Below are 12,307 nucleotides of genomic sequence, written 5' to 3' on the forward strand. Positions count from 1 at the left end.
TGGATATACTGAGTAGTTTGAACCATTTCTTTGGTCTGTATAGGACTTATTTATCCATATTTCCTGCATATTTCGTCCTGAATCGCATTCTCCCTGTCGTTCTCTGTTCAAGGTCCTTGAAAGCACATGTGACCTTGTCTCACTTTACTGTATTCAATTGTGCGTTAAAATACTGGACCTGGAAATTCTATTCTGTACATAAATCTTTTTTCGGGAATATGTGACCAAAAAGTAAACTTCGAATTCCAAAGCAAATTGAACATTCCAGGTTCCTGATAACTAATTAAGGTACAACAATAAGGTAGAAACACCAGATAATCTTAAAACGACGCCGTCAAGTAAAGAAGCATGAAAACAAAAAGAATAAAACTAAAAAAAGATGGAAGCCCTAGAAAGTACATTGCATATTTATTACCGTTTTCTCAGACGATGGGATTTTCAAAAACATTTCAAAACTTTCTGATGCAATGGTTCTCAAATTCGTACAATCCGGTTTATTCATTTTTTTTTATTCAAAAATGTTTTTATCTTCAAATATATGACCATTTCTTTTTAATTAATTATTTCATTCCGCATCTTTTTATTCGTTTTGTTCATCTGCGTTCATTTTACCTATTTTATTCGTTTCATTCTTTGAATTCACTCTGATCAGTTTACTCTTTTTGTGCATTTTACTCATATCATTCATTTAACTTATTTTATTCATTGTTTTCATTGTATGCATTTTATTCATTTTTTCCAGTTTATTCATTTTGTTCAGTTTCTTCATTTTAATAATCTGACTACTTTTTCAGTTTTAATCATTCCATCCAAATAATTTATTTGATTCAATTTATTTCTTTATATTAATTTTACCATTGTTCAATTTTTCATTTTAATCAATGCATTAAATTCTGCTCATTTTCTTCTTTTTATTCTTTTTATCACTTCAGCTCATTTTGTTTATTTGATTCGTTTGTTTTATTTATGCATTTCATTTATTTTTTACTTTATTCATTTTGTTCATGCATTCTTTTCATTCATTTGATCCATTTCATTAATTTGATTCAGTGTATTCACTGGATGAATTAAATCAATTTGATTCATTATTTTCACTTGATTTATTTGATTTATTTGATTCATTTGATTCATTTGGTTCATCTGATTCATCTGATTCATTTGATTCATTTGATTCATTTGGTTCAATTGATTCATTTGATTCATTTGATTCATTTGATTCATTTGATTCATTTGATTCATTTGATTCATTTGATTCATTTGATTCATTTGATTCATTTGATTCATTTGATTCATTTGATTCATTTGATTCATTTGATTCATTTGATTCATTTGATTCATTTGATTCATTTGATTCATTTGATTCATTTGATTCATTTGATTCATTTGATTCATTTGATTCATTTGATTCATTTGATTCATTTGATTCATTTGATTCATTTGATTCATTTGATTCATTTGATTCATTTGATTCATTTGATTCATTTGATTCATTTGATTCATTTGAATCATTTGAATCATTTGAATCATTTGATTCATTTAAATCATTCGAATCATTTGATTCATTTGATTCAATTGATTCATTTGATGCATTTTATTCATATCTTCAATTTTATGCATTTAATGTTCAGTTATTCGTTTTATTTCATTCAATTTGTTAGTATGAGTCAATTTATTCTATTAATCTTATAACTATTTCTAAATATAATCTTAATTTTTATTTAATAACCTAATCTAATTTGATTCGTATATATTATAATTTTGATTTACATTAATTTTTCTACTCATTTTATGAATTTAAAAACCTAATATTTCATTTTTTGCTTTACTTTTTTTTATTTCGGTCGTTTTGTTGATTTCTATAATTTATTCAGTTTATTCGAGATTGTATTCGTGCAAGACTAGAAACTGTTTTCATCCCACCTGCTTGGGTGCTTACTTCTCGTGAGTTCTGCAAACTAATCCAATAGAGTGTGTGAATTTGTAAGAAATGTCTCATCTCACTGCTAGGTGGATTAAATCGGTTTTTTCGTGAGCGTTGCGCTCATCTCGAATTGTGCGCGAACAGCTCAATGTTCAAAAAGGATAGCTTTTGGGAATGAGATTGTGAGCCCAAAAACAGAAAATTTGAGCGCGCCGTTTTGGGTGTAGCTTTGGAATCTATAACAAAATTAAAGAAATGTGAAATTTTCATATGGATTGATGCGCAGATATGTTTGAATTTTTTACATGCACAAAAAGGCAAGGCTGGCCTGGCAGGCCCGGTGTGCATGCAATATTTACTAGGAATAACACGGGTTTTATACATTAATATTTATCTGAAAAAAACATTTTGATGAGTTCATCTTCATATTAGCAGGTATTTTTTTTTTGACATTAAAAATGTCTTACTACACTATCTGGGGCTAGGTGTCATTCTAAAAATCTAAACTATCTCCCATGTAACGAAACTATGTAAGGTTTGCACGCTTATAACTCCGATATTACTAGATGGATTTTAATCATTCATACACCAACCGATTCAGAAACACCTAATTTAAATATTGGTAATAATTTAATATCTCCCCAATAAAAGTAGACTTTTGGAAATTGGTAAAATTAAAAAGTTCACGAAAAACGGGAAAATTACCATTCGTGAGGCAGATTTCTCAGACACAGCCGTCCATAGAGGGCAGCTTAGTTGCTTAATGAAACACGAAAAGTCATAAATAGAAGCAACGCATGTCCGTTTAAATCAGTTGTTGCTCTTATCCCATACGAGCAACATCGTCTCCGGGCGATGCAATAAGCGCTATCGATTTTCGGTAACGTTGGCATTTGCACACACTCGCACCTAAGTGACTAAATCATATACGGTTAGTTTATAAATAGAGGTGACGCGTACCCGTTTGAATCAGTTTTTGTTCTTATGTCGAACGGGTAAGATCATGGCTGCAGCGTCTGGGCACTACAATAAGCGGTAGACGCTATGCATTTTCGGCAGCGGTGGCCATGTGCGGATTTGTCGGGTACCAGCATGGTGTCACAGAATGATTTGCAAAGTGGGTGGGCGGGGTGGTTTGGATTTAATTCAATACGGTGTGTGCTGCTTAAGTGTTGCGTTTGAAAAAAATATATTTATTTTTATGCATGCGTGTGCATTGTAACTTGTTAATCCATTGTTACGGCGCTTTGTAGCTGCGTAGGGTAAAGAGCCTATTGGTTTTCATGTTTCATATTTCGGTTATATGTTTTTTATCAGTAAGGCATCTGACAACGTGCTTCTGTAGTTATTGCACTGTTCAGCAGCGTAGTATTTTATATAGGAGAGTACATTCAGGTTTTTTTACGCGGATTTTGAAATTTACGCGGTTTTCATTAACGCGTTTTTTTTAATTTACGCGGTTTTTTTTATTTACACGGCCTGTATCCCCTGCATGAAAAATCTGAGTGTAATTGCATCGGAAACAATAACATTCCCAGCAGAACTTTTTGTTTTCTAATTTCAAACACTTTTGTTTCGTACTGCACACAACGGAAAATTTTAAAACAGAACTTACCGTCCCAGCAGCAGTTTAAGCGGGTGTTCTTTTTCGATTCAAATTCAAGCCATGTCTTAAGCGTTAGTGGACTTAAAATTGTTTTCCCAGTTTATCCAGTCAGAATATCTATCCTACCCTATGTATTTAAAACACAGTTCTAATTGCGTTTTAAAGTATACAACAAATAGAACGGTTGGGTATACTAATTTAAATTTTAAAATAAATCTGTTTTAAATTATGAAACAAACCGCTGTACTGAAGATATAATTATGTCAGTCCTATTACCACATAAAACACCTATATAACATAAAACGCTGCAGAATTGGTTTAATAATGCAATGCTTACAACTACAGAGTTATAACAGGTTTTAATAATTAACAACAAGAAAAATGTCACCAAGATAGCATAAAAACCCGTTTTAACTGGTAGTGCGAACGTTGCATAACAATGTAATTTATCAAATAATTTCATTTTTTCCACCACTAATCGATCAAGAAATACTTAAACTTAAGATTGTTTACACTGATAGAATATATTCGTAAATCGCCAGGAATTTGTTTCGTACAGACAATTTTCATAAAATATACGAATTTTTTCGTACATATGATGAATCGTTCGTAGTTCTATTGAAACATTTTTATTTTTTATTGCGAATTTTTCGTGAATACCACGAAACGACTTTCGTTGGCTTATTACAAAACAGCTTCATTCGGAAAACGAATTGTTCGCTGTTATATACGAACATCTTTGTAATATTTACGAGTACTATTCGTCAAACCGTCAACGTCAAAAAAGCTTCAATAGAGGTAGAATACGTCAACAATTCATCACGACGGTCTCAGTCAGTGCCCGCCGGTTTCAGGAAGATTTCCTGAACCTCTTTTGTTTCCAGTTGATCCAGAATCCGAAGCTGAACGGATTCAGCTGAGCCATCGCGAACTGCTCGTTGGTTTAATGTGAATAAGATTGAGTTTTTCTCTGCCGGAGCAATATCAAAATAATATGCCATTTTTTCCTGCTCATTACTTTATTGAATAATTTATAAAATGAACAAGTTAACGCGCATCACTATCTTTAACATTTTAAATATACGATCAAACATATTCGTCACCGCACCTATCCACTGCCTTCTAACCATCCTTCTCCCGGCGGCTCAAACAATCTAGTGGCTTTCACCCTTCTTCCCAGCCACCTGCTGGAAGTCATCCATCTTAGTCGTTGCAATCGGTGACCCGATGAAGGGCAAATAATCGATAATGGTCGTCTCGTCACCAGAATGGTTATCATTCACGAACAGCTGCATATTCTGCACGTTCTGAAATTTAACGAAGTGCAACGGAATCGGCGATCCTGACACAAGATCCTTCTGCCCCAGTACCAGATCCTGTACCGAAACTTGCGATTCGGCCATATCAAAATCGATGGTGCTTGGTTGATTGATAAAGATTCTCACCTTTTTTCGGTCCGTGAGAGAGCGGTGCTTTGAGCTTGATGGCACTGATTTTGACCAGCTGATTGAAGGTAATCGAAATGATCAACTGTTCGACACAATCGGACACAAGATGACCACCGCTGGAACTGAGCGCATTCACCATCGGGTGGTCGTTCGATTCGTTAAAACATTCGCACTGGTTCTTCTGGATGAAGGTGTTCAAGTCCAACATTCCATGACCGTAATCTTCTCCAGATTCATACAAGTTGGCGACGTAATGTATCTGTATTTTGACCTCAAGTCCATTAATGTCTGCACCCTGTCAATCTTTGTTCCGGCTCGGTTGAAAATAAACATTGGCATGGTCGACATGCCCTGGGACGGCGCCGTTTCGGTACATCTGTCGACGTCCACCTTGAGAAACACAGCCTTTGGATATTTCGCCGGAAGCTGATCGAACAAATGCGATATGTTTCGGCACGGTCCACACCAAGCTACGGTAAAATCCACAACGACCAATTTTCCTCCTGCTGCGGTTAGTTCGGTTTGGAAGTGAGCTTCATCGGTGATTGCTTTAACAGCCATGCTGTATGGTTTCTTGCGCTGCTATCGGTTAGATGAAGATTCTAGTTACAGGGCCACTATTTTACCCGGACAAATTACCTACTTAATTAACTTTTAACGTTATGCACTTTACTCCTTACAAAATTTAACTAATCGAGAATGACGAGAGATGAACGATTAAAGATGATTACGAAAACTTCTCTTAGATGAACGAAATGAATTCGTGCGACCAACGAGATTGTTCGTAATATACACAAATGTTTATTAAAATAAACAAAACATTTCGTTTCATTCACGAAAAATAATGTCGTTTTCAACGACAACATTCGTGCAATGTACTCTAAATAAGTAAAATTTACGAAAACTTTCGTTCACATCGATTTTTTTTAAATTAAAAAAAATTGAAGTTGTCAAACATCGATCCCAAAAGATCGACTGAAAACAATAAGAGGCTAACAAATACGAAAACTTTTCTAAAATAAACGAAATGAATTCGTGCGACCAATGAAGTCGTTCGTAATATACGCAAACATTTATTGAAACAAACGAATCATTTCGTTTCATTCGTGCCATGTACACTAGATAAGTAAAATTTACTAAAACTAGTGTTCATCAAGCGTCCATTTCATCACACCACAATCTTTCTAGTCCTCAATACAGGTGAGCAGGTTGAAATAAAATCGATTTTACCAGATCGATTCTTTTAGTTAGTTAAAAAAAACGTTGTCGTCAAACATCGATTCTAAAATATCGATTGCAAAAATAATAAATACAAAAACTTTCCTAAGATGAACGAAATAAATTCGTGTGAGTAATGAATTCATTCGTATTATATACAAACGTATATTAAAATAAACGAAACATTTCGTTTCATTCACAAAAATTAGTGTCGTTTTCAACGATTACATTCGTGCAGTGTACATTAAACGTGTAAAATTTACGAAGGCCTTCGTTCACCAAGCGGTCATTCTTTTTCATCAAATGAATGAAACCTACTAGTTGCAATGCACGAAAGTACTTCGTTGCAGAAAACAACGAATGAATTCGTGCATTTCATGATCGATTTCATTATATTTACTAAGTAATATTATCAGTGTACTTAAGTTTATTAGTACATTACTGAAAATTTAAATGGAAAATGAAATTTCATATTTCATGGAGAATCTGTATATTTCCGTTGGCGGGCGTGGGCTTCCTCATCACAGCTCTCAATATGGAACTTTTCTTTTGAATATATTTTCTGGACAGACCAGTCTATTTTTACTAAATGGATCAGCCAAATAATGCCAATCACCTAGTGAGATACTTGATTAATTAATAGATTATCGTTAAAAGACCTTCAATAAAGTATGTTTTGATGGGGAGGGTATATAGCAAATTGTAACATATGAAAACAGGCGAGTGAACAAGAACGTGAGTCAATATGTGTGATAGATAAAATTCATTTGCACGCTCTTGAAAAAAGCTACATTTTTTATGTCACCGTGGTCGTGTCCTGTACACAACCCTTTAATTTTTTCAAGTTTTGATTGATTTTATCTTTTTACCTTTTCTTATAAAAAAAATTAGCGTACGTCATTAACGTGTGTCATATTTTTTTGGGTAAATATTTTTATTTCACCCACTGTGGTCTACTTGACAATTATTTGGATACAACATAACCTAACTTTGTCGTTATTGTCTATTTTTGTTGTCTATTCTTTGTGTTATAGTTGTCGTAATTATTCAAATTGTGGGATCTAGAAGCAACAAAAAATTGAAATGGCTGTAAGACGATCTGCCCATGTTTTCAATCGTCTCAAGGAATCTGAAATAATGGAAGAAATTCGAGCAAATTCAACAGCAGACGATTCCGAAACTGATTTGCAAAGCGAGGAAGAAGATACGAATGTTATTGCTTCCGACGATGAATCTGATGCAGACTCGGAAGAATCTGAATATGTACTCTGGTTATGCATCGGCAGAAATTAATACCAACCCAGAAACATTTATTGGTCGTGTTCAAACGAAATGGAGCTCAGAACCAATCGACGGTCGACGTGATCTTCTGAATACTCACCTTTTGGAAAAATATTTCACCTTTTTACATCCATCGCCTTATACCCTGAAATCGGGATTTGCCACGTGTTCGTACTCATCATCCTGTAATTTCGAAACCGGAAGTCAATTATAAATTGAACAGCAGCCAGTGGAAATGCTGTACCTTTCATTTGATACCACGTTTGTAAAAATCGGTAGAGCATTCGCTGAGAAATAGGTATGGCATTCTCTTAGGAACTTTACCACAATAGATCTAAGTACTGGTCGCAGTGGTTCGTATCCAAAAAAAATCTTAGGAACTTGGTAAGTTCCCCCGGGACATCAAGAACCATCATAGCTGGCCAATGTGGTCGAAGCGCCTTCGGTTGATCATTAATGATCTAGACATGCAAAGCCAAGTAATGTTGCACACATTTTAATATGTTGCATCATTTCGACATTATGATGGTACCAGTTTATATGAAAATTTGCTGTGTGATCGTACTCTTCAACCCGTAACTCCAGAACCGAAAGTCGGATCAATAAAAAAAAATCATTTCGTTTCATTCGTGGGAAGGCTGTACCTTTCATTTGAGACAAAATTTGTGCAGATCGGTCCAGCCATCTCTGAGAAAAAGCGGTGAGATTGTTTACTACATACATACATCCATACTTACACACATACACACACATACAGACATTTTACGATCTCGACGAACTGAGTCGAATGGTATAAGAGATTTGGCCCTGCGGATTTCGGTTAAAAAGTCGAAATTTCGACCGATTACATAACCTTTCTATACGAGAAAGGCAAAAAGGAGCTTGAATTTAAACGGGCCTGAGAGGCCCGGCTTGCTCTTTAATGTTAGGATTTTAGCTTGCCTTCACAAGGGTTAATGATATGTTGTATTGATTACCGCTTACCAACCATCTGTTGTTGGTTTTGAATATTTTGACTCCCATTTTATGAAAAGAAAGAGTTCTTTCGTATCGGTCAAGAACAGTTACTCTCCCGCCGTGTGCTGATAAGTGTTTTGAGTGTGTTGTAGTAGTAATAGAAAAGATTTTGGTCCACTCACCGAACCATCAGTTGCATATCCGAGTTAACAGTTCTTACCTTCCCTTCGCCTACCTTTATCGAGACATGTGTGTGAGAACAGTTTTCTTCATTCATTTTTTTTTTCGGTCTAGCTTGCCGATTTTCCAATGGTACACACACCTATTTGCACAATTTCGTTCCTGGATGCAGGGAACCAAAAAAAATCCTCACAATCTCGCACTGCTCTCTTTCGCGCCTTACCACTGTCGCGTTTATAGGGGTGTACAAACCCACCACACTGTGCTCTCTCTTACACTATCACTATCACATGTAATAGGTGTGTATATGCTCTTTTTTCCGCCTTGCTGCTTCAAAACTGCAGCTAATAAACTTGCTTGCCTCGCTAATTTAAAGCATCTAATTTCGCGAAACCCTCTTCACTTCACTGCAATTTAAATTATTCACTCTGATCTAGCTCCTCTTCTTCCACTTCAGCCTATTTCGCACTTTAATTAACTGCACTCTTTGCTGCGCTTTTCGAAGAATCTAGCGTTCATATATGGTTTACCGACTACACTGATCGCCTTCGTGTCTCGCAACTGACTCAAGGGTGTGTAGAGTCTCGTCAGGATCACTTTGGATTTCCTCGGAATCAAAAACACGCTTATAACAATTACAGAGAAATCTTTATTCGCGTTCACTCGCAACTAATGTTGAACTCCTAATGATCGGCCAAACCAGATCTCGTCTTCAATTCGCCCCCTCCAAATACCCACTGGCTCTCTCTCTCTTAATTACTATCTCTCTTCACATTCCATTCGAGAGAGTCTATACGGCTTGTCTTACAACGTATACGATTCCTGTGAAGAGTAATAGTTTATATAGGGTGGAAGGTATTGTGGGTTTAATCTATTTACTCTACATTCCTTTTCTACTCTAAAAAAATGGAACTTAGACATATGAACTAAATCGAGATGGTAACTTTGTGTCACGTTTGGGACGTTTTGCAAGGCTTGGCTCCCCTACTCCATCTTTTGGGATCTTCTTCGAAGCTGAGTTTATCTTCTGAGTGGGAAGGGATTGCGATCCCCCGTCAGTCACCGAACTAGAATCTTTCGTTGTTGGTAGTAATCCTTTGGGTATCTCTGAATCGTAATTATCATGCAATACTTTTGAAGATCGCATGCTGAGTTCAAGAGGCGGGTTGGTTCTACTCGCTGATGGCCATCTTTTTAGGTGAGCCACAGGACGGCGATACATAACGCCTTCTTCATTTGTGACAATCGCATCGTTTCCGCTCTTTTTCAATACCATAAACTTGTCTAGTTTAAACTTCGACTCAAGTTTTCCGGTTTCATAGTTTCTTAGCATAACATCATCTCCAACCTCGATGTCTGATGCCGTGGCATGTCTTCGTTTCTCGGCGTATATTTTCCCTTGTACTTTTTGATCGCATCTCTATCCCGGGTTTCCTCATCGCGATGCCAATATGGCTCGGTCCTTAGGGACGGAGATCTTTGATCGGTCTACCAGTAAGCAATTCCATTGGTGCTTTACCTGTTACCGAATGAGGGGTTGTGTTATACGCATATACATAATCCTGAACCGCTTTGCGCCAATCTGCCTTGACGGCTCTAGCAATGCGCAGTGCTCGCAAAATGCCTTGGTTTTGCCGTTCCACTAGCCCATTCATTTGTGGCCAGTACGGGATCGTCCGAACTAGCCGAATATTTTTACTAACACAGTAATTCGAAAACTCCTCACTGGAAAAAGGTGGCCCATTATCACTACGGATGGTTTCTGGGTATGTTTGTTCTAGAAATATAGCTTCAAGAGCTTCGATTGTCTTTGCAGCATTAGTACCCTTCATCTCAGTAACCTTGAGGAACCGACTGTAGTAATCAACTGCCACGAGAAATGTTGCGCATTCCTTCGCGGAGAAGAAATCGATAGCTATCTCTTGCCAAGCGCGATCTGGCATTTCTTTCCGCATCATCGGTTCTGGGGGGCATTGTGAGCGGACAGCTGCGCATCCAGCACACTCTTGTATATAATCACTGACATCTCGGTCCATGCAAGGCCACCGAACATTTTCTCTGAGTGCGCGTCGCATTGTGACTATACCTGGGTGCCCTCGATGGGTTATTTCTAATGCTCTTGGGCGTAGCTTCAATGGAAGGATAATTCTATCATCTCTCACCACAATTCCGTCGGTTATTACCAATTCCTTTGAAAAAGCCTGATAGCGGAAAAGATCCGATGGCCAGTTCTGACTATGAATCGCTTCGATGACGGCACATAAAACCTGATCTCGAGCCGTCTCGTGTTTTATTTCCTGCAATGTTATGGCTGATAGATCCTCTCTTAGTGGGCACAGATAGTGTTCAGTGGCTTCGTCGAAAGGTGTGTCCGATTGTGGACATAGCCTTGAAACAATGTCTGCAATGTTCGTTGGTCCTGGGATATGCTTTACATGAAAATCATAAGACTGGAGACGTAACGCCCATCCTTCAGCCCTAGAACAAGCGCGCTTTCCGTGTTGGTGTTTACCTTCAAAGATGTATTCTAATGTTTTGTGGTCCGAGAAAATTGTGAATCGAACACCGAATAAATATGGGTAGAATTTCTCTACGGCCCAAACAACAGCCAGCGCTTCACGTTGTGTTTGTGGATACACTCTTTCAGTATTTGTTAGTCCTTTTGATGCAAAGCATATGATTCTTGGCGTTTTGTCAGTGTTTCTTTGCATAAAAACTGCTCCGAGACCTACTGAGGAAGCGTCTACGTACAATTCTGTTTCGTCTTTTGGATCAAAAAACCCCAGCCTCCGCACCGTTTTTGTCAACTCGTTTCGCAGATCATCGAACGCCTTTTGCTGTTCTTTGCCAAAGATCTGAACGTCTCCACCAACGAATTCACGCAGTGCTTCTGTTCTCGTTGACAAATCCGAGATAAATTGGCCAACGAAGTTTATGAGACCTAGGAAGCTCCTAACTTCTTCTTTATTTTCTGGTTTTCGGAAATTTTGAATTTCAGAAATTTTCTCATTTGACGGGCTTATGCCTGCTACACTTACATTAAATCCTAAGATTTCAAGTTCCGATACTCCTATCAGACATTTAGTCTTATTAAGCATAGCGTTATTCTTTTTAAGAACAGCCAAAACTTCCTTTAGTCGAACATGGTGCTCTTCCATAGTTCTTCCAGATATTACTATATCGTCGATATAGACTATGACGCTTTCGATTCCAGCTAACATTTCAGACATCACCCGCTGAAATATCTCCGGAGCACAGTTGATTCCAAAAATTAAACGTTTGAATCTCATTAGACCTCTACTTGACATGAAAGTGGTGATTCCACGAGATTCTGGGTGAAGTTCAATGTGATGATATGCTGACGTTATATCCAGTTTTGAGAAGACGGTCGATCCTCTAATTTTATTCAATAACGTATCGATCATAGGAAGTGGATAGTATTCACGTTGTATGGCCTCATTTGGATACTTCATGTTTATACATAACCTAATATCGTCTCTACCTTTCGGTACAACGACCATAGGCGATATCCATTCCGGAGGGCCCACAACTGGTTCGATCACATCGCTGTTCAACATTTGCAATATTTTTTGGTCGACTTTCTCTTCCATAGCAACAGGAATTCTTAGGTAAGCAATTTTCCTTGGTGGTATGCGGCTATCAATAGATAGCTTTACTTGGACATTTGGGAACTTT

At 37.1% G+C, this 12,307-nt stretch overlaps 1 protein-coding gene and 1 pseudogene across 1 annotated transcript; both read right to left on the reverse strand.

Annotated features, from left to right (window-relative positions):
• Window positions 1-4,681: 4,681 nt before the first annotated feature.
• LOC131678036 (thioredoxin-like protein 1) lies at window positions 4,682-5,567 on the reverse strand (annotated as a pseudogene).
• Window positions 5,568-10,074: 4,507 nt separating this feature from the next.
• Window positions 10,075-12,084, reverse strand: LOC131696354 (uncharacterized protein K02A2.6-like). The gene has a single exon (XM_058984899.1). It carries the CDS (start codon window positions 12,082-12,084, stop codon window positions 10,075-10,077), a length of 2,010 nt encoding a protein of 669 aa, XP_058840882.1.
• Between the last annotated feature and the right edge of the window lie 223 nt (window positions 12,085-12,307).

Source organism: Topomyia yanbarensis, chromosome 1 (genome assembly GCF_030247195.1).
Source record: "Topomyia yanbarensis strain Yona2022 chromosome 1, ASM3024719v1, whole genome shotgun sequence".
Taxonomy (NCBI): domain Eukaryota; kingdom Metazoa; phylum Arthropoda; class Insecta; order Diptera; family Culicidae; genus Topomyia; species Topomyia yanbarensis.